At 39.2% G+C, this 23758-nt stretch overlaps 1 protein-coding gene and 1 long non-coding RNA gene across 10 annotated transcripts in view; one reads left to right on the top strand and one right to left on the bottom strand.

The window, feature by feature from the left end:
* CAB39L (calcium binding protein 39 like) overlaps positions 1 to 23758 on the top strand; it is a 112190-nt gene that overhangs the window by 19093 nt on the left and 69339 nt on the right. For 2 of the 9 annotated variants that reach the window (XM_019529954.1, XM_019529956.1), the window contains exons 2-3: positions 3741 to 3962; positions 17073 to 17224. In XM_019529954.1, the coding sequence (XP_019385499.1) occupies positions 17123 to 17224 (102 nt within the window). In that variant the 5' untranslated portion in view covers positions 3741 to 3962; positions 17073 to 17122. Of the gene's footprint in view, positions 1 to 3139; positions 3282 to 3434; positions 3963 to 7920; positions 8088 to 17072; positions 17232 to 23758 lie in introns of those variants that run through there. The other 7 variants (XM_019529955.1, XM_019529957.1, XM_019529960.1 and 4 more) reach the window with 7 other exon arrangements.
* Positions 18479 to 19512, bottom strand: LOC109306536. Its single transcript, XR_002100029.1, has 2 exons — positions 18700 to 19512; positions 18479 to 18661 (listed from the first exon to the last, which is right to left on the bottom strand). It is a non-coding gene; the product is annotated as an uncharacterized LOC109306536 (long non-coding RNA).

Here is a 23758-nt window from a genome sequence, read left to right as displayed (position 1 = left end):
TATATATATATATATATATATATATATATAAGGGATAGGATATGGGATATATGATGTGATTGAAAAGTTTTATTGGAATAAGTATAGAATGTCTATATTAATCAGGAAATCCAAAAAAAAAGTCAATTAAAATCTGTTGCACTCCTGTGTGTGTGTTTAACCACATGTATAACAGAAACTCTTTTAGAAATGTCTTACAAGTTTTCGGAAATGTCATTGGAATAATCTTATTATCTATATCCCTTAGTCTATAAATGTAGGTGACATAGCTGCTACAAATTAAACTGTACAGATCTTCGAGGGAAAAGAACAATATAATTAATGTGCTTTTAAAACATTTAAAACCACCATAACTTGAATATTTTGAGAATTCTAACAGTAGAGGAAGGGGCTGCTTCTCATTGGGAAGTGCCCCATGTTCCAAAAATTGCTGCTTCTCACTGAGAAATGCCCCATGCCCCTTTTTATCTCTGATTGATTATATAATATCAGACTGTAACTTTGTTGTGGAACTGTATTTTGACAGCTCTGGGCCTGGGAATTGAGAAGTGTTTTGGAAGGAGAAAATTGTTTTTTGGCTTTTGTTGTTCGAATTTCCTCTGGGCTCGGAAATACTAGGAGTAGTTTCAGAAGTGATAACACTGACTGGAAGTGAATGGTTAAATATGCAGAAAATAAATGTATGCTTAATGCTTGGCTACAATGTTTCCCTAGTTTAAATATGGTTTGAAGCTGTTTAGCTTCCTTTTTCATTATAGAAAATAAAAAACATATGTGGCAGTAGTACAGTATTTGTGGTGGGTTTTTTCCTCTGCATATTATCAGGGACTCTGACTTCTAAATATGAGTTCCATTTGTATTTTTCTTTCCTTTAAAATGAGTGTAGACTTTAGGCTGAATGTGTTATTAAAGGTTGGTTATTACTAAAATTGCTGTAATAAATTAAAGGATTTTAAGACAAGAAACTAAGTAAACAGGTTGATTGATGTACTTTGATGAGTCTTTAAAGAGCTGTCACCTCTTCATAATTAAATTATTCAGGAGCTGTAGTGGCCACAAAAGATGTATTGAAATAAAAATAAATCAGTGAAGATGGGTGTTGTCAAAATAAATAGTTACTACTTGGCAGCAAGGTGCAACAGGTAACAGCAACTAAATAAATATGCCCTATTGAAGTATGCTTGGCTCAGGGCCTGAACTTGCAATTGTAGATCAGCTACACCGAAGGCCTCATTTCCAATGAAGTATGTATGCCAGAGAAAATTATAGGTTAGAAAGCTGGTGGAGAGAGTGAAGGAAAAGACAAATGGGAATTATCTTTCCTCACTGAGTGTACCAGTGCAAGGATGAAGATAGATTTATTCTGCATAGTCCCTCAGGTTACAAAACTCTTATTAAGTAAAAGGGAATTTCAGTAGGCAGAAGACTGGCAAGATCTGAGATCTAACCAAATGCACAGAAAAATATAGTCAATAGTGCACATAATTGCAGGTTCCCTAAAACAGGTCCCTAAATTCTGAATTAAAGTGCAGACCATATGCTTAAATACAGCTCATTCACTGGAAAAAGGTCTTGTGTGCCTACTGTGTCTCTTACTCTGAATGCATCACAGATGTTTTACAAACTTAAGTCATATGCAAACCATCGAGTGGGGTTGCTTATGCTGCCACTGACATGCAGCTTTTCCTCTGGATAAAACCAAGCACCTTTGGATTTTGCATAGATACGAAGGAGGATCTTTTTTACATTTGAAACTTTATGGAGTCATATAAACAAAATATAATTACTCAAGGTGGAGTTTGGGAAAGAGATGTAAACAACCCCGGCTTTACAATAGGATCTTTTATGATTTCCTGTTAGAACTGTTGTGGGTGTCGCTGAAAAATGGCCTTTCCGGTAGCACCATATCTTCTAACTCCATGCTGGGGCACTGCTGCAATACTCATTTGGAGCTAAGAGTACCTGCTATTGAACCTCCATTAATTACTGCTTCTTGCAGTATCTCTGGGTGCCAATGAAACAATACTAAGATTCTGGTTAAAACTCTTTCTGAAATGGAGGTGTGTAGTGTTCTAAAAGTCTGGGCCTTAGGTACCTCAGTGATCCTAGTTATTGAAGCTCATAAATAGGTGTGCTGCTTTATAAAACAGTAAGGAACTTGATTTGTATCTCAAAGACCTGGTAACCTGAGGGTAAGATTACCTCCTGTGAGAGTGCTTGAGAACCAATGGTGAGGAGCAGGACCATAAATATTTGCAGATCTTATTCTCATGTAGGTATAAAGACTAAATAGGCTAGGTCTGTTGTTGATTTTAGGCTCTACAAAGTGAGGCCATTCCTCTCTTGTCTTCCCACCTGCAACCTGGCCAGCAGAATAAACCACTGCACCCTTTGAAGCAGTGGTTTTGCAGCTTTGCTTCTGCCCTACCTTTAAAGCTGGGTGGTGGGTAATTACCACAACTAAATCCTAAAATATGATGTGGCATGGCAAAGGTAAGGTGGTGTGTTATGTGATAGACAGTGACCTAGGGTTTTTAAACTAAATGTGTTAATATATGCAGTAGCTGCCTTTTACATAGCGTAGAGTATAACTTAACTTGACAAATCTCCAGTAGATCTCTAGACCGGAACCCACAGCCTGAGCTGTTAATTTTTAGTATATATGTACATATATTGTAATACGATGACAGAGCAGAGGGTGATGTGAGAATGGAATTTAAAACCCCACAATGGGTAGTAATAGCTAGTAAAACAATTTCCTTTCTGCATTTTGATGTACATTAGATAGCAGTAAGGAAAAAAAAAAGCAATTCCCATGGTATGCGTGTAGAACATTCTGAAAAATCTTAGCTGCAAGAGAAAAATTGAACTTTTAAAGCATAAAAAGCAGATCTATTAAGTTAGCTGTATTTTGCTGAATTTATATGATGTTCCAATGGGTTTTTATTGTGTGAATTTCTCTTTTCTGTCTTATGATGACATTCTTATTTAAAATAAATGCTATATATTACATTTAGAAACTTGTTTTATTTCAGTGGGTTTTAATTTTTCTTGGCACATACTGAACATTTTTGTAATGCTGCTCTAAAAAGATATGCTGATTTTTCCCCCCCCCCTTTTGTTTGCAAACATACATTCAAGAAGGAAGTGGCTCTCTTTCGGGCTTCTATGGACAAGACCTTGTCTGCCCATAAGAACTCATGTGCTAGCATGCTGATTTTATTATCGCCTTGTAACAACACACCATTGTTAGAATTCCCATTTACGTTCTAAACAGGAAGGTAAGGTGAAAAATGTTACTACAATACATGCTGTGGGTGTGAGTCCTCATTTGTACCTCTTTTATACTAGAACATTTATGAGATGAGAAGAAACTTATATAAGTGATATAGTTTTGGGGGGGGGGGGGTTTCTTCATCTGCGGCTTTAACCCTAGAAAATTCTCTTGGCAGAGACGTTACTTTGTCTTTTGCTTTACACACATTCCTCTGACGTAGAGCTCAGTTTAGAGAGAGGGAGGGTGCTTGTGTATATGTGAGGAAGAAAGAGAAAGGGGGTGAGGGGAAAGACACATACACAGAGCTAGTCTGACCAGAAACAGAACTGCCCCTGGCAGATTAAAGAGACAAGTGAGGCTTGGAGTGTGAATCTAGAGAAAAGAGAGTGGAAATTTACAGCTGCTGTGAGTGAGTGACTGTGTGCATGTTCAAGTGATCATTTCTGTTAACATTTTTCCAAAGGGTAACATTTAGTCTTCAGTGAGGAGGAAGAGACTGAATTCTCTGGTGTCAGCTTTCTGTGACACATGTCAATGATACAGAAGAACTTATATTAAATGGAACATAAATAAAGTCTCCTCCATCTGGACTGTGCTGATTTGGGGCTGGCAGAGAGCTGTCTTCAGCACCTCATCATGTATCTGCTTTTTGTTGCTTAGACAAGCTTGGGCATTTCTGTACACGGTGAGTATCAGTAAAGATTATCTAGTCTGAATTAAATCAAGTTAGGTAATTTTAGTAAAACTTTTTCTTTTTCAGATGATAAATAGCTCTTTGGGTAATAAACTGCTCTCCTATTTATTTTCTATAGTTGCATTGTTACCTTTTTGTAGCCTTGTAAACTAATGTTACCAGGAGTGGCTGAAAAAAAAGCAATCCTAAACAATACTTCTTCTGTTACATAAGGCACTGGCTCCATTACCAAATATTTTGTGTCCATGGAATATCTTTGGAAATGACTTTATTTACAACGGCGTTTCCAAAAATAAAATAGCTGCAATATATCATTTCTCCTGCTTCTTGCTGCTCACTGCCTGCAGCTGCAGCCTTGCTCTTGATATACAGAGGAAAGAGGGCATAGTTTCATAAGAAATTCAGGAGCTATTAAGTATGTATGTAAGATGTGAGTTTGTATGCAAATTGTCACAAGAAACTGCATATATCACTATAAATAGAGGGCTAGAGGATGATCTAATAGGTCTCTTCCATCTCTGTTTTTTTTTTTGTGATTCTGTGGAATAATGTCCCAGTTCTTACTCGGTCCTTACTCAGGCAAAACTTTTATTAAAGCCACTGGGGAATTTTGCCTGAGAGAGAACTTTTGGTTGTGACCCACTTTTAATAGCAAAGTAAAATCATTGCTCTGCCAAACTATTAATCTGGTTGAGGGAGCTGCTGAAAATGATGCAGCACTACTATCCACAGACCTGCCCAAGTGAATGATGGTGAGATGGGTCACTTTCTAATAATGTGTAATATAAACAAAGAAGAATAAATACACTCGCTAATGTTTTGAACTAATGGACTGAGAGTAAGTGTTGTTTTTTTTCCCTTTTTGGCTGCTGTCTCTTGTTTCTTACATTGAGTTCCATTACTAGTTTCCTTCGTTTCAGTGTTTGCTAGTAGAATTATAAATGCAAATTTAAGCTAAAAATTCTCCCTCTTTCATCAAAGCGCATGGTTGGAAGTGTCATCTGGTCCAAGTAAATAGTAATACCCTTTAAGTAATTATTTTAATTTAAAAATCCTGCAGTGCTTCATTAACATTAAAGGGTATAATCATGCATTGTCTGAGAGTTTTGCTAGGGACTTCTTTAGGATTAGGACTGAACTCTGCTTGTGTTTTCACAGGTGTCTCTGAGGTGCTGTAGTGAGAGATCCCCAAAATTTCTAAGTTTCGCCATCCCTGAGCTGTCAGTTGCTATCTGAAAACCCAAAGCATGCATCTCATTCTTGTCATCTTTGTGTGGGCTAACACTTGAAAATTTACTACTGCTGTAAGAAATTCTGTTAGCTCAAGTGGCAGTAGTCTGTGTTGTGGATCTAAAGATTCCAGTGTTGCTGATGCAACCACTGTAGGTGTAACCATGATGCTGCATGATATGTTGGGGTTTTTAAGTTTAATATTCCCCCACCTCCAAGAAAAAAGCCTAGGGAATTACAGGAGTGCAGTTGGTGTGTGCTCTTTACTTTTCATTCCATCCAGGACAAGCACACACCAACTGCAGAAACTTCCTTAGCCAGACCAAAGGATTTTTGCACCCGAAAGCTTGCTTAATAATTGTTTTCCAACTATTAAAGTTGGTCTAATAAAAGATATCAGATTTACTCAAAGAACCTTGTCTGCCTAGGGAATTACATACATTTAAACTACCCTATTAAGGTTGTGGATTCAAGCACTTGAAAGTTGGTAAAAGCTAGAATTAAGGTTGTCGGTATTGTCTTAATTTACGTGTACTCCAGACACAGCATTAAGATACATAACTGCTTAGTATTTTTCCCTAGCATCCACCCCTGCTTCATTCAATGAATGAGCAGTTATCAAATAACGTTTTTATCCTTTATAATCAATGAATCTTAGTGGCCAATGTTCTATTTAATTCCGTAATGTCCAAACCCTCTATTGAATACAACATTATTAATGTCTTCATGTAATGTTATATAGTGTTTTCATCATAGTATTTGAATGCAGACAGGCAACAATTATAACAAATTTAAATTTATAATAGCTTATTGCGGTTGATGCTGAACTGATGCAACTCTTTTATCTGGTTTCTCCATTATTGGTAGAAGTAGAACTAAATTGTTATAATAATGTATCACAAACAGGGTGGATTTGATTTAAATGACTGTTCAGGAAGCCTCAATTTAATCATTGTTTTCTAATAAAAGTGGGTTCTTGTTTGATATTCTCTATTCATTTAACTTCTTGAAACTTTGCACTTTTAGAGAGAGGGAAGGGCTTGACTCTTTTTTTTATACACAAACTTTCAGAGAGACAGTAGGGATGATGGGTAGGTAATCAGGTTTGTTATCTCTCATCTCCATATACTGCTGTTAACAAAGGTATTATCTCTAGAGACACAAATCCACAGTTTTGAGAACTGAAACTAAGCATCACAGAGATGCTTAATGGGATATTCTAGACTGAACGCTGAGTCCCATTGGGTAGAGGGGTTTTCTTTAATCTTTACTAATCTATAAAGGAGCCTCTGGGACCCCCATAATACTGGGCCCCTAATATAGCCCATGTCCTGCTGTAACCCATTTATAAAACTTTTCTAAAAAGGTTACATGAATACATTGTCTCAAATAATATATAATTAGAATTTATAATCTCTATTCCATGATGATATCTTTGAGCTCTAACATATCTTAAATAATTTTTTAAAAGCATCTTAACAAAAATACAATTTAAAAAACCAGATTTAAATAATAAAATCCAATTTTTAATTTTTTTATATAATTTATTTGTGTCCACCCTGATCTCACATGATGGGTGCATTTAATATCAAAGATGTGTTGTGAAGATGTATGGTAGTATCGCCACCACTTTACAGGTGGGACACTGAGACAAAAATCTCTCCTTTGCATACTTAATTGGAGATGCCTACTGCCTGTCTCTTTTTAAGTACAGTACTTCATATTTTTGTAGCACTTCATGTGATCAAATGCAGCTCTAACCATCCTATAGCTGCAAACACTAAGTATTTCTGCAAATCTTGTTTTAGGTGTCTCATATTGGCAACTTAGGAATACCTAGTTAGTGGCCAGCTGCTCAAAGTTTGATTTAAGTGACTTGCTTAGCCTCAGAGAGAAACTTTTGTGCAGAGGCAGAAATAGAACTCAGTTATCTGGGGCACCATTCAGCTACCCTAACTATGAGACTGTGTCCTTTTCTTTCTGACAGTTCATGGCACTTTCTAAAATCTGCAGCAGATGAAACAGGGCTCCTGCAGATAACATTTTAACTTGTATATAGCTCTGATTCATTTCCCAAAGCACTATTCGTCCTATATACTGGATAAGTCTTGAGTCCTGTGAAAAGCATAACGTAATTAAAAACTATACATAAAAATGCATAGTCACAAGGGTGGGGAGCAAATTTAATATTGCATGAACCGCTTTAAATGTTGCATTTTCTTATTTGAATGCCTGAGTTTCCTATGATTCTATGAACAGTGCAAAGTAAGAATGGAAGCGGCCTCACAACGTTATATAGTCCAGCCCCATTTAATGTGTGTTGTTTGTTTGTTTGTTTGTTCGTTTTTTAAATAAAATCGTGTGTTTAATTTTTTTATGGAGTTGAAGAAGATTAGTTTGAGGAAATGTATACTGAAATGTTATTAGGCCAGACACACCATGTATTGGCTTTAATATATTAGACGGGATTGGGGAAAGTTTAATTTCCAATTTTCAATTCATTTACTCGCCCAAAGGTGAGTAAGCTAGTAGAATTTTGTGGTACTGAAAAACCTGATCAAGAAAAGGATAGGGAAACAAGTGTAGAAGGTGTTCTTGTCTGAATTTGAGCAAAATTATATATATATTCAGTCAGACAAGCCACTTACTGTTCAAAAGTAATGTGGAAGAAGAATGCTTTGAATGAATCGCATGCTGTCATTCTTGTCTTTGTGGGCAGGAGGAAGTGTTTGTTGCTGAACTGCGTAACTGAGTCACTGTATAATGATGCAGTGTGCTGATGGCTGAAGTAATATTGCTGTTTGCTTTCCTCCATTGTTCATATAAGCTCTTATAAATTTAACTCTTTATCAGAGGCTGTGAATAACAAGTGAAGGAGAGCTTGAGGTGGGTCCCTATAAAATAAGCTGAATTATATTTTGTTCATCATATATGTGTATTAAAAAGCTCTTGTTCCTCTTAATTTTTCCATAGTTCATGAACTACCTGAACAGATTTCTTACCTGTCAGTCAGTTCATAACCCAACCCTTCCCCCAAAATCAGCTTGGATTTTTTTTGTGTTTCTTTTTTTCTTCCTTTGGCCTATTATACTAGAGTCTACAACCAAGAGCTAAAAGGTGGTGGTGACCTAGCATTTTTCTCTCTCCATCTTACTTTAGCATCCCTGCAAGATTTAAAATGGCTCTAAACTTCCCATGGAAGCTCTAGGGAATTTGTCGTTTGGTTGTCTGTTCTGGGGAATTCTTCCTTTAACTTCCAAATTGGATTAGTAATGACACATCCTCTGAGATGGAGAAACAAACTCAAAGCTGTACAGTCATGGACATACAATACAAAAAGGAAGGTGGAGAAATTCTAATTTCTTATCAGATTTCCAGTAAGCGTAAAATTTATCAGACATTTCCCACTTAAACTGTGGGAGCAAAACTAATTTTAATTCCCTTAGCTAGCATCTTGCCCATATTTCAAAACTACCGACAAATTAGATTTTAGATTTCTAGACTGATTTGGATTGGGTGGGGGAGGTGTGGAACTTAATTGTAAATGGTTGTTTCTCATAGGTGGCACTCGGTACCTTCCGCAAATCTCTTTTCAGTTGCTGTGATGTTTGCTATTAGGCCAGAGGGATCAAAGGAATAATATAGCACTGGAAGAGAACTCTGCGTCATCAAGTCCAGTCTCCTGGTATTGCAGGCAATCATGTCATATACTGTTTTTACCTGAATCTAAGACTACCCTGAATTGAAGATGACCCCCTCCCCCCCCCGATTAATTAGATTCTATACATGGAAAATTTATAAATTTTATTATAATTTCCCATGTATAGAATTCAGTTATTGGAGAGTTGTCTTTAATTCATCCCCACTGCCTGCTGCAGGGGGGGCAGGCGGTGTGGGTGGGAAGTCAAGTAATGTGTACCTGCTTCCCTACTACCTCGTCCCCTGCCGCAGCATCAGTCTTTCCCTCCCTCTGACTCTCCTCCCACTCCTGCCCCTTCTTTCCAGTCTCTATTTCCCCCCCTCCCCCTTGCTCCATCTGGCAGGCTCCATCCCTGCTGTAACCTGGGGCACTGTACACAGCCTAGTCTAGCCCCCATAGCAGCCACTCACACTGTGCACTGCTGTTATGGGGCTGTGCTTAGTGCCACAGGCTGCAGCGTGGAGCCTGAAGAGATTGCAGTGCGGCAATGGTGGAAGGCAAAGGTGAGGGGCAGGGGGCAGGCTGCAGCTACAGCCCCGAGCCTGGGTAGGGGCTGGAGCCTGAGCCCTGCCCCTCCACCCTCATACTCAATTCTAAGAAAAGGGGTTTCCCCCATGTTAAATTGGGGGGAAAAAAACTGGTCTTAGAATTGAATAAATATGATAAATCCTAGGAGCGTACCGATTTTAAAGATTTTCTTGGCTGATACCGATAGCCAGTGATTTAACCAACCACACTGGCCGATGCCAATCCGATAACCAATATTTAGTAAAAGTGCAAGGCATTTTAAAGTACTGACATAAACCTTTCTTTTTGTTTTGCATTTATAACACATGCACATGTGTCTCCTGACTGGTCCAGACCTCAGTGAAGAAGGCGGTGATCACCTTTATTCCCATACATGTTGCCCCCTTGCCCATGGCTCCTACCCACAGCTCTGTTCCCTGTGCAGCTTGTGCTGCCATCCTGGGTGGGCAGGGTGAACCCTTGCACGGACAGTGATGCCGGGCATATTTGAAGCTCTGGAGCACACTGTTGCGCATGCAGCTGAGCTCCTGCAGCCACCACCAAGAAACCACTTTTGCAAAGGCACACAGTGCCCAGTGAAGCAGCATGTCCCTCATGCGGCGCCTTACCCCTCCTGTGGGCAGCCCAATATCTCTGTAACAGCCCCAGTGCTCAGGCCCCTGCTGCATGTGTGGCATTGCCATGGCAGCAGCAGCAGAAGCTGGTAACGGTCCCTTTGAGCGTGGCACTCTGTGACTGCTTTTTGGTGCCCTCTCCCTTAGCTTGCCAGAACCTGTAGTCTGCCGTGGGCTTGGGCCAGTGGCGGGGTGTGGGGACCAGGCTATGCTCACCAGGGTGTTCTGGGCGAACAGCTATAATTATCAGCTACAGAGACCAAAAAAAGATGATGGCTGATAACATCATTTCTCCTTTTATTGGTGCCAATCTGATAGCCAACCGCTATATCAGTGCACCCCTAGTAAATCTAACAAATTAAAAAGGAAGTTTTGGGTTTATGGTTAATAGATCACAGGATTGGGCATTAAGAAATCTTGAGTATTATTCTTAGTTCTACCATTAGTATCTTATGAGATCTGGAAAGAGTTGTTTAACCTTTTTGTGTCTCAATTTCTTCCTTTGCAAGTGAGGTAATAGGACTTGCAACACACCTCTAAGTCACAAGAGTCTTAATTAAATGTTTGAAAAGTTCTTGGCATTCTCAAGGCAAGCATGATACCTAGGTGTAAAGGGGCATTATTGTCTTAGCCATCCCTCTGAACACTTTGAGGACCTGTTCACTGCAAACTTCATACGATTCAAGATTTAATGCATTGCTGGAGTCTGCATTATATGTTAGTCTCTTAGCTGTATGTGTATATACATACTCATGGGGCTGTCAAGGGATTGATAAGGTAATCTGGTAAAATACAAGAGCAAGAATTTCATGTAAGGAGCAAAAGACACTTTCCCCTTCATCCTAGCTTGCCGCCCCTTGTCCGCCACCCCACCCCCAACCACAAAAAAAAAACCTTTGAGATTTGAACAGACCCATTTAAACCTTTGGGAAAGGTTGCTTTAAAAACTGCTTTTCATATTTTTGTCATGTTCTAAAATAAAGCAAAAGCAAACACATTCTTTCACAAATGTCTACCTGTATACAGACAGAACTGACACTGTCTCTAAGATCTATTTGTGAACTTTGAGCTCATGAAAGATATTTGACTCTTCATCCCTGGAGACTGAAATGTTCTGTTTATTTAAGGGTTATAACCACAGGCAGTGAAAGTGCATGATTCCCCACACAACCCTGCCAGTGTGCCTCATTCCTAAACTGGAGGAACCACCACTAAGGCTTGGGGTGGGGAGCAGTCTTTCTTTAAATAATCTGTTCCTTCCTTGATTCCCTGAGATTTGCCAGCAAAGATGTAAATTAGTGCTACTTATGGTAATGGTGATGACCATTATGAAGCTGCTGTTCCCTGTAAGAAACTTCCAAGAGATCACTTTACCCTTTTTATGCAGGCCATTTAATAACCACAAAATAACTACAAAAAACTTTTAGAGAAACATAAGAAATAGGACTGAAAGGGACTTCCTGGCTCATTGAGTCCAGTCCTTTGCTGCTACAGATGAACTGTTACATACTCCCCGCATAAACCTATCCAGCACCATTTTAAAACTAGGTAAGTTCCTCCCCTTCCTTTTTCGGAAGCTGTTCTAGAAACTCATTTCCCTGTTGATTAGAAACCTTCAGATTTTCGGATTACTATTTTTTTTTCTTCTTTTTTACTTTTTTTGTAATCAGTTTATACCCATTTATTCTTGTACCGACATTATCCCTTTACTTACCTGGCTCTCTTTGTTCCTTAAAGCAGATCCATCCAACTTCAAGGGTCAAGGGGTGCCAGACCCCGTGGACTGCACTGGCGAGGGCTGTAGGACCTGGGCCCTTAAGCCTTGTCCTGTGCAGATGCCTCTGCCACTGTATTGCGTGACCATGCAGCCCCCCCACAGCTGCTGTCTGCACTGATGCAGGGGGCAGTAGGGTTGCTCCCCACCACTGCTGTACCATGTGCCCATGAAGCCCTGGAGTCAACCCCCACACTCTGTACCAGCCACACTACCCTGTCTCTTGAGGCTTAGGCAGGAAAGGACAGCTGGAGGAGAAAAGAGCCCTTGCTGTTGCAGCCTGATAGTGGAAACAATGGCCAAGGAGGCCTGGGCTGTAAATTTAACCCTTTGCAGGCCACCAGACAGCCACCCCTGCCTTAGTTTATCCCCTTCCCCCTACTGATGTATTTATAATTGTTTTCAGCCTGTGCTCCTTTTTTTGGGCGCACATCATGAATGACAGTTAATCACAAGACTGACCTTGGAGGAAATCCACTGGTAACTTCTTCCCGTCCCCTGGATAGCTCTCCTTTAAACTTTACCTTATTCATCTGCAAATTCTTGTACTTGTCTCCATTTCACACTTGGTAAACCTATGTTGATTTTATCCCCCTTTCTGTTTACCTGCAGTAGCAAGTAATGGGTGCTGTAGAGGAAGAGTATAAAAACATGGTATGTGTAAAGTGTTCCGTTCCCTGTCTTACTCTCCCAGTAATCAGCAGTCATAGGTTTAGGGGTATGCTGAGCCTGAGGTTATAGCTTTGATAGACAAATTCACGTAGGATAGGTCTAATCTGATGATTCTCAGTCATGGTACTATGGCATCTTGGTGTGCTTTGATCTCCTTCCAAGGGTTTCACCAAGTGCCATGGAGTGTTAGCACTGTTGCCATGCAGTGTTAGCACTGTTAGGTGTGCAAACATGATTCGTAAGATAAACACGGAGATTTCAGATAAGAATCCATAATGTTAAAACCATTCTGACTTGTCCTTCTGAGTTTTTTACAACTGAATTGCTCTATGATTTTTCTGTAGCCAAAAACAGAATGAAAAATAAGAGCTTGCATTTTCCAAGGGATGTCTTGTTAGATACAAGGAAACTCTTGTTACATATACTCAAGATTGAGAACCATTGGTCTAATCTCTTTTTAAACCTGGTTATATTATTGGTCTCCACAACATTCTGACAAGTTCCATATCTTAAAAACATAAGAAATACCATACTGAGTCAGGCCACAGGTCCATCTAGCTCAGTATCCAATATCTCACAGTGGCAGAGAGTGGATCCTAAAGGTGGACGGGGTCTAGCCAGACTGCTGTGTCTCTTACCTATTTTCCCTTGCAGCCTCCACCTTTAGGGGCCTAGAAAGTCATCATTTGGAACCTGTGGCACCTACAGTTTTGTTTGATACACAGTAGTGGACCTATATGAATTTATGTAATCCTCTTTGTGAACCTATTGAATTGTAATCCTCTGCAAGATCTTGTGGCAATGAGTTCTGCATGTTAATTACATGCCATGTAAGAAGGAACTTTCTTTTGTATATCTTAAATCTCCCTAATAACAGCATTGCGTGTTGCCTAATTTTAGGGTTGTAAAAAAATGGTAAATCCCTATTTAATTTTTCCATGCTCTTCATTATTTTATAGACCCCTTTCATATGTTGTTTATATGCTGTTTGAAGCAAAACAGAAACAACACTTCCTTTTGTTAGTTTGAAACCGTTCACTTGCCAATTTAGTTGGATCTTCCCTAGTTCTTGTTTTTTGAGACTTGATAAATGATTCTTTCCATTTCGTTGATTCCAAACCATGCATGATTTAAAACAGGGGTGGCCAACCCATGGCATGGGCAACTTCTGTATTTGGCACATGGCAGATCAGGTAGGGAATAGATAGCAAAGCAGCAGATAGGGCAGGAAGTATCAGGCAGGAAGCACAGAGCTGAAAGCAGAGCAGCAAATTTGGGGACGGGAAGAGTACTGGAGTGATATTCAGGAAAGGTGCATAACTAATTTGTGGCATGCCTGCCAAAAAGATTGGTCCCCAGTGATTTAATAGACCTCAATTCTACCCACTTCAGTTTCCTCTCTTGCAAGCTTAAGAAGACCTAACCTTTTCAGTCTTTCCTCTCTCTTTCAGATGGGATGACCAGAACAGCACATAATATTCATGGTCTCATGGATTTATCTAATGGCATGCTGATGCTTTCTGTTTTATCTTTACTGTGGGAATTCCTCACAATATCCTCTACAATAAAGACTGATCCAAAGAATTCATTTAGTTTCTCTTCTCTGAGTGCATCTTTTTACAGCCTAGTCCTCCAATTCTGTCAGACTTCTTGCTTCTGATGTATTTAGAAGAGAAAAGTAGTATTCTCAGTGGGACTTTAAGAATTATACTGCTTTGGGGATGCTCTGCCACTTTCACACCTAACTGTTGATCAGATTTTTGTCTAGAGCAGCGGTGCGCAGAACTAGCCTGTAGCACAAAGCATCAGTGGCTAACGGCTCAGTCCGGCATATCCCTTTCCCTCCCTGCAGTATTCCTGATCCCCTTTGCAGGCTTCCATACTCTCTCCTTCTCCCACCCCCTATAGCAGGCACTGTTTACTTACTACCTCTCCTTTCCTCTGTGGCAGGTGCTGTTTACCAAAGGAAAGCCCTTTCTCTCGCTCTCTCCCACCTCTGACCTTAGTAGCCCCCTCTTTCACTCCTATTCTCTCTTCCCCCACTTCCATACAGGAAGGGAGTGGTGGTCCATGGTACAGCCCAGTCGCAAGCACCTGGGATTCTCCTAAAATGGGGAAAAGCTTTGGCCTATCAAGTGAAACACAATCCTGTTGGAACTCCGGTGAAAATAATGACTATTTAGTACAGATTTTCTGTTCTACAGACATACATAGATTAATTCCTTTTGGAAAAAGGTAATAAGCCTTGTGATCCTTGAGGCTATCTTTGAACGTATCAAAGGATGTATGCATATAATCTTTCACTTCTTCCCCTTTCTCACTGTTCCTACAATAAAAAGGAAAAAGCATATGAAGAGAATCTCCTAATAGCCAAACATTTATTTAAGAATCAAAGCTACCAAATTTACCCTTCCCACAGCTGAGTGTGAATTGTCTTAATTTTGCTAGCTTTCTAAAACACACTTTCAAAAGGTAGTTTAAAGGCTAGCAACACAAATTTCCTTATTTCCTCCCTCTTGCAGGTACCATCACTCCTCATGTCTTGCCTTTAGTGATGGAAAAAGGTCTAATTTTGTAAAAACTTTATTATTTCCAATGTTTATATTTTTAAACTATGCCACATGATATAGGGCTTTTAACCCATGGTATAGGTGTTAGTTCTGGAGTCCCTGTTACTTATTAGCAGCATTTAGACAAACACATCACATACTATCCTTAAATTCTTAAACCTGTGGGATGAGGTAAGGTAGTTAGTGAGAGGTCCCCTTCTTTTTCAGTATGTGAATGTTGCTGAGTGTGTCCATTTGGGGCATACTGATGACTAACTAACCACAGAAATAAGAATTTAGCTTGAATTGATCCCTAAGAAGCTTGAAAATTGGAAACTCAGACTTTAAACTTTTAGAATGAGTGTGCAAATATTCCTCTAGAAGTAGCCTTGCAATATGAATTATTTGCAATAGGAGATATTTTTAATATAATTAAGAAACCTGCCATTGAAACAATATTTTTCAAATAGCAACTCTTACATTTGTGTCTTAAATAACTTACAGAAGAAAGGTATCTGTAAAAGTGCTCCAAGAAATTCCATTAAAAAAAAATTAGGACTTGTCTTATTCTATAAACTTCATGTATTTCTGGCGTTATATAAATAGTAATAATATAAATGAGTCTTTCTTAAGAACCCCTAAGTGGAAAATGGTGTCTGTGGCACAGAGTGCTACAATAATACTAATAATATTATAGGGGGAGAAATGTGTTTGGTACCATTTAGATTTTTATGAGGTAAGGCTGAATGTTATACACATAGACAATTATCTATATATTGTAACTTCTTTATACTGTCCTTTGTAGCAGATCATAAATTTCTTATCTGAGAAGTATCTTGAATAACAAAAACTATATGGACATTAGAATAACTTTTCTTTGGTTAATTTACTTCTTACCAATGTTTGCATCTTCATTCTTTCCATGTTTTTCAACATAGGATCCTGTCCAGCCTAGTGCTGTATGTCTCTTTGGTAAAGAGATCCAGGCTGATCCCATGCCTGCTCAAATCAGTGGACTCTTTTTGTTGAACAATAGGCTTTTGTATCAAACCCTTAGGACATGTTTACCCTATCCAAAGACTCTGCTAAGGAGTGCTGGAGTGCCTACTTTGTGTGTTTTTCTGTTTTTGCTATAAGAGAGGTAGAGTTGTGATATCTTAGTTTTTGAGGTGAATTTGATGTCTTTTCAAGGAGGTACTTCAGTCTATATTGCAGGGAATTCTATAGTTTGTAATGGAAAATAAGGGCGTTTAGGCTGGGTAGCTGGGTGGCCTGTCAGGATTAGGTTTCCTCCTCTGCTTGTCTTTCCTTCTCTTAAGATTGCGCTTACAATAGTTGTTATACAGTTATATTGGATTTAATCCATGTTTCAGAGTTTATGATAGTTATAGTTACATTTAGAGGCCAGGAAGATATTTACTGCCTTGAATGCGTAACTTTGTTTCTGTTTCTTCCCCCTTGCTTCCTGTGAAGAGTTGGAGATTGGCAGCAAGTAGAGGTAGGAGACTAGACAAATTGCACTGCTGCTTGCAGTGATATTGAGGAAATTCTCAGGCACCAGGCTAGTGGATGAGGGTCACATGCTGTCCGTTAAACTGCTTGCTAAAAGATGTTTTCTCCCAGGTCATATTGGTGTGTCGTTGCCTTTCTCTGTAGCATGGGGTCTAGTCCATTTCCTAGCATTATCTGGGTATAATTTACCTAAGAGATTCCCAGGGCATTCACTGCACCTGTGGCTTTTCCCATTTTCTTTCTCCAACATGTTATAGTTTTTGGGGGTCCTTTTTTACTAAAGTTCCTAAACGTGTTAGAGGATTTTTTTTAGTCTTGGGGGTGGAGGGGAGAGCAGATGTTCTTGTGGACCCTTTTGGATTTAATGTTTGTTTTGACTCAGCTTAAGCATTTGGAACCCAGAGTCCCCACTCTCTCTCGTTACCATACTGTAGATCAACTCTTTTACATAGATTACACTGCATTTTGGTAATAATTGCAACCAAAACTTTAAGTTGACTTATTTCTTCTTTTGGTTTTAAGGTGATCCTCAGTTATACTGGAAGAAGAAATTGAAGTGAAGGAAAAGAAACATGCCTTTGTTTAGTAAATCACACAAAAATCCTGCTGAGATAGTGAAAACTTTGAAAGAGAACATGGCCATCTTGGAAAAGCAAGAAAAAAAGACGGACAAGGTACGAGGTAATCTTTTAGAACAGTGGTCTCCAAACTTTTTTGATTACGCACCCCTATCAGCAAAAAAATTTTGAGCACGCACCCCCAATATATGTATGTTTATATAACTATAAATAGAAGTTCTAGTATTTTCTTCCTGCACCCCACTTTGGAGACCACTGCTTTAGAAGAACAATGAAAAGGCATTTAAATGTACTGGAGAATAATAGTATAAAGAGTGAAACTACAGTGTATATCACAGACCTGACTCTATAAATATCACTGAAGTTACTAACTTCACATGAGTGAAGCTGAATCAAATTTTGAGACCAAAAATCTAAAATGTTTCTAGATCAAAGAGGTTAATATCAAAATATAATTTGTTTTAATTGCACGAGCAGATATCAAAATATCAGGGAACCAAATTTTAAATATACTTTTTAAAAGTTACTTCTTTCCAGGTTGACAAACAAGACAGCAAAACTGAATGTGTTCATACAACAAAATAATATATAATTCATATAACAATTCATATAATTGTGCCACATGTGCATGTGTGCTTTACTAATGTATAATAACAAAACTGTCTGGGTGAATTTATTGGCACCACAGACTTTATAATTCTTTAAAAGTATTGTCATGGCCTAGTTCAATAATAAGAGTGCAGATGAGACTAAAAATAGAACTAGTTCAAATTAAACTAAACAAAAGTTAAACCACAGATAATAGCTAGGAAATATTAAACCATCTATGTTTATAAAAAATTAACTGTCAAGTTTTCAGACTTTCCCCAATATATGTATTCCTTGGTGTCAGAAGTAACAAAAAATTAAAAGATAAGCATCAGTCCCTTCTCAGTGAATTCCCCCTAGTACTTTTAAGCTCTCAGAAAGTACCTCAGAACATAACAGTAACATCATGGCTTTCAGTGAGATAGCTGATATTTGCTGTCTCATTTTGGGCTGCCTTCAGTTAATTGGGAAGGAAAGAGTTTTGTGTGTGTGTGTGTATGTATGTATGTGTGTATAAAATATATATATAAAATATAAAATCACTTTAAAAAAATTTGTTTCTCTGTTGAGTGTCCTCACTAGCCTAACTAATTGGGACATGCAGTCCAGAAATCCAAATTTAAATTTTTTTGCTTTTGAGTTCTTTCAGTTCTGCAGTGGTTGTTGAACTGTTGTTCTTGGGGTCTCCCACATGGACCCCAGTGGTAAGCAAATTAGAGGGAACCTGGCTTTTTATGAGAACCAGTAATTGATGATTTTTTAACTAAGTAAAATTTGAACTTTTCAGCATATCTTTTCCTAGCAAGATAAAAGGATTACAGATATAAAAGATTTCAGTTGATCTGTTGGGAGAAAAATAACTTGCAAATTTGAAAATGGAATTTATTTTATGGTTGATTGTAACTGAACAGTAACAGGTTACTTTGAAAATCAAAAATCCTAAGCCTGAAAACATGACTCAGGAAGAGGGCCACTTAAGCGACTAGTTATTTAATTAACATGTCATTTAATTCCTAGTCTTGCTCCTTCAGTATTGACTCGCACAGAAATGGTCCTGTTTAGAAAAGTGCTTAACAAAGCATTTAAAGATGTGCTTGAATTGAAGCCTTATACAGTACTAAGATCAGAGACTCCAGAGCAGGCAGTAATAGGAAATTACATTTAGTCAGTGGTATCCCTCAGTTGAAAGAGTTGAACTCCATTGCTCTGAAGCAAGTCCCATCCATTAAGGAAAAAGGCCAGACAAAGGATCCTTGAGGTTGGGGAAGCAAGTCGCAATGTGGAGATCCTTAGGGCTCCAGTGAATGTTTATAAGAACCTGAGAGGATAAAGTGCCTCTCTCCTAGAGAGAGAAAAACAAACCCTCCAAAACGGTAACATAAAAACCTGTCCATGTTCTTGCGTATTTCAAACCTTGGAGTGCTTAGCGCATCTGCACTTATTCCATATTTTGCCACTGTGTGTATATATTTGAATGTTTGCTAGGAGATGGTTCAGGTCACTGTGAAGTTTCCAGATGTTTTGCTGAACTGAGAAGGCTTGAAAATCAGTTATTACCTTACTGAAAAATTCATTTAAACGCCACATCTTTCTTTTTCTATTAATGCAGCTAAAGTACTTTCTTCATTTTGTTTTTAATTAAGGCTACACAGCAAGGGGTAATTTTGTTTCATGGAAGATTTCAATATCTGATTTAACTCCATTTTTGGAATGAAGACCAAATATTTAGCATTCTCTACAAAAGGGAGTAGGGTCCTAACTACAGAGCAACAGGTCTTGGAGCCACAGGTCTCGGAAGCCCTACCTAATAAGCTTTTCTAGAGTTGTGGACCTTAGGAGCTCAGGCTCAGAGTTGCAAATTCAGGAGACTGGAATCCAGGGCTTCCAGAGTGTCCAGGTTCTCACCCCCCATTATCTCAACAAGTGAGCTGCAGAAGGGTTCTTAGCTCATTAGACAGGCTGCTACTGAGGAAATGGCTGGGTAAGCTGTCAGGAAACTGTGTGGCAGATGGGAACTTTATTGGAGCCCTTTCTGTGTTCTGTTACAATTGCAACAAAATTGAACTGTCCCCATGAATCATTTTTATTTCAATGAATCACCATTCCCTGATTGGGGAAAAATGTTATGTTAGAGAATTCCTGACCACTTTCAAAACACATTTTTTCAAATGGATAAAAACTATTTCCTTCCATGGCTAAACATAGTATTGCTCCTAAACACAATCTGTTCCAAATAGAATTAGCTTAAAAGTCCTAAGAACCTATCCCATAGTAACTTAGTTATACCTGTCAGATGACTAATGTGATGTGTAGCTGGAAATGCAGGTCTATGATAGTTGAAAGCTGCTGATATGTGCCTAATAACTAGTTAAGCTGTTGCATTTTTCTGCTAGAAATCCACAGGAGAACTTGTTTTTCATTTTCGTTCTTATCTTGATGAAACACAGCTATAAAGCAATAGTACCAAGCAGAGCTGAGATGGTACAGGGAGAAATGAGGGATTATTTTAAATATAAGAAATTTCATTAAAACACTTGCAGCAGAGAACATCTGTACAACATAAGCACAACTTTCAACTAGCCCCAAAATTATTATTCGTACAAAGCTGCATTCCAAGTGAGATCTTGGTGATGAGTTGTAAATCACTTTGCATTTTCACAAAAAGTTATCCTGCTTTATTTAATAGAAAACAGAAATGCTGATCGTAAAAGGAATTGCAAAATTTTGCAAGACCTATTTCTCTGTGAAATTATATACACATGAGATACAGATATCTTGTGTGTATATGAAACTAAGAGGGTGTGTGTATGTATGTATATACTCTTAATTGCATGTATCATTATTCATCTTGTATTTAAATGTTTTCACTGTACTAAGGTTCATTGACTTCAGTGGCATTCCAACCACTTAGACCAAGACCAAATTTGACCCGATTAATCCATGTACTTTAGTTAGTTCCTGCTTCTGATGTCACTGTGGAGTGCTCTTTCCTCTGCTTATGTTTCACATTTGTTTCAAAGAAGGTGTTGCACTGATGGGAAGGTTAACATAACAATGAGAGGATTAAGGAGGGTAAACCTTTCAGATCTGGAGAAGTTAAATTAATCTTCCCTTATTTATCTATCAAATAGTGTTTAAAAGGAACAGAGCCTCCTTAAAGGGTGCAATTATCTTGATGGGTTTCTGTTCACAAACTTTCATACAATGAGGAGCAATTCTGTTCTCTGTTATATAAATACATGTTACATAAAATTAATCCTGCTATGGGGGACTGCATTCACCCCTCATTTAATTCCAGAACATATACTATTGATTAACCAGAAGAACAGGAAGACAATTAAGCAAATTGGTAATTAAACTTGATGTAATTATACATTCAGTGAAAGACAGAAGATTGGGCATGGTGGCAACTTAGAGACTAACTGGTTCAGAGAAGAGTTAGCTTTCACAGGCAAACAGCTTACTGTGTCATCTGATACTGAAGTAGGCTGTTGCCATTGAAAGCTCATGCTTCTTTGAACCAATTAGCCCCTGAAGTGCCACTCTGCACTGTCTTCTGCCAGACTTCAGACTAACACAGCTTACCAACTCTGTGATCAGGTCAAATTGGACTTGCTTATTTTTAAAATGGCCTATGAATAGCTATAGCAGAAAGAGCTTAGAGGTATGCAGATTTGGCATGTTGGAGTTTTATATGTTTTCACACTGCTTTTTGTTTTTCTTTGAATTTTTTTTCAAATTGGATGGATTTTGCTTTGATTTTTGCAGTCCAAATTGCCAAGTTTTGCGACCTTGTCGCAAACTTTAAATTTAAAACCTTGTCAAGCTGAAAAACCTTTGCTTGGGTCACACTGATGCAAAAACAGATATCCCTATGCATCCCACCTTCACCTGCTGCAATCACTAGTGCCAAGACAAAGTTTTGAAAGATGGGGAGTTTAGTGGATGGGAAGTGCACTTGTTAAACAAAACAAGCAGGAACTTATAACGTGACAGATGTTAGTCACGTTGCTGAATGCACTTGAATACTGTGGTAATAAATGTGGCATAAAACCAATGCAGAATAGAGGAAATTATGTCCCAACCCAGCCTGGAACAAAGGGGATGGCATCCTGTCTCCCTAATGATCTCACAAGTAACCACAGAGCTCTATTAGCACAAGGAATTAATTCTACACACCAGTCAGCACCGAAGGATGAGCACTGTGTAAACACCATACTAGCATTCTTGTCCATCCTTGGAAGGGTGGAGATCTAATGACTCAGATGCTGCTCCCCTATTACAGCTATAAGTTTGGTAGCATTTTTCTGACTCAGCCCTGTAAGCAAATCCATCATGTTCCATATGGTTTTATTCAGAATTATAAACTGATCCATGGTCAACTGAAACTTGGCTCAAGTTCCTTTCATGCTTGGCCTGGATGCTCTGAAAGGCTTGAAGAATTTGGCAAAGCTGACCTCTTTTTCTGGTTTGTAATGACTTGTGCAACCAGATGAGTTTAAAAACTGATTCAGAGGTGTATTATGAATGTTTTACTGGGAAGTGTCATAATTAAATGTAAGGTTACAGAGGGGTCACCCTTATTTTGTTTTCTCCTAGAGATTTTTTTTCAGTGGTCAGAAACAACCAATACAACCAAGTAAAATGCTAGAGACTGTAGGGGGGCTGTTAGGAAAGCTAAGGCGGAGACGGAACTGGGACTAGTGACCTGGATCAAAGATAACAAGAAGTCCTTTCTTAAATACATAGGGAGTAAAAATAAGGCACTGGGTAACATGGGGCTCCTGCAGGACACACTTGGAGATCTGGTGGTCCCTCCAGATGATCATAAAGCTGACCTCTTTGACAAATTCTTTGCCTCCATTTTTCTGAGCAAGGACCGGGACATCCCCACCAGGATTCCGGATGGACCCAAGAGAGGCACAGCCAGGCCCGGGGTCTGTGAGGACCTAGTCAGGGAACTTCTGGTGGGATTGGATGTGTTCAGATCAGCAGGTCCAGATGATCTCCACCCCAGGGTGATGAGGGAATTGGATGAGGTCATTGCAGGACCCCTGGCACAGCTTTACGAGCACTCGTGGTGCTCTGGTGAGGTGCCAGAGGACTGGAAAAGGGACAATGTGGTCCCCATTTTCAAAAAAGGGAGGAAGAAGGACCCAGGAAACTATCAACCTGTTAGTCTTACCTCGGTCCTGGGGAAGCACTTTGGGAAAACTATCCAGGAGCACATCTGCGAGGGACCCCATTCTCATTAAAAAAATTAGGCAACTGTGGTGTTGATGCCTACACAGCCAGATGGGTCGCAAATTGGCTGGAGGGCTGCACCCAGAGAGTGGTGGTGAATGAGTCATTTTCGACCTGGAGAGATGTGAGTAGTGGGGTTCCCCAGGGCTCAGTCCTCGGGCCCTCGCTGTTCAACATCTTCATCAGCAACTTGGGTGAGGGAGTGAAAAGCACCTTGTCCAGATTCGCAGATGACACTAAAATGTAGGGAGAAGTGGGCATGCTGGAGGAGAGGGACAGGCTGCAACTAGATCTAGACAGATTATGAAGGTGGGTGAATGAGAATAGGATGGGTTTCAATACTGACAAGTGCAAGGTACTGCACCTAGGGAGAAAGAACCAGCAGCATACCTACAGGCTGGGGAACTCCCTTCTCATCAGCAAAGAGGCAGAAAAGGATCTCGGAGTCGCTACTGATTCCAAAATGAACTGGTGTAGTGCCCGAAGACAGGAAGAAGGTCAATGTGGTGCCTTCAAGAAAGGGAGGAAAGTGGATCTGGCTAACTATAGGCCCATCAGCCTGACTTCTATCTCAGGGAAGGTCTTAGAAAAGTTTATTAAAGAGGCCATCCTTAATGGACTGGCAGATGCGGTTCCCATTTTCAAGAAGGGGAGGAAGGAGGACCCGGGCAACTATAGGCCAATTAGTCTCACCTCCATCCTTGGCAAAATCTTTGAGAAAATCATCAAGGCTCACATTTGTGAGAGCCCGGCAGGACAAATTATGCTGAGGGGAAACCAGCATGGGTTCATGGCAGG

This window comes from Crocodylus porosus, unplaced genomic scaffold (assembly GCF_001723895.1).
Source record: "Crocodylus porosus isolate Cpor-Errol unplaced genomic scaffold, CroPor_comp1, whole genome shotgun sequence".
NCBI lineage: Eukaryota > Metazoa > Chordata > Crocodylia > Crocodylidae > Crocodylus > Crocodylus porosus.
This window is presented reverse-complemented; position numbering and strand designations above follow the sequence as displayed.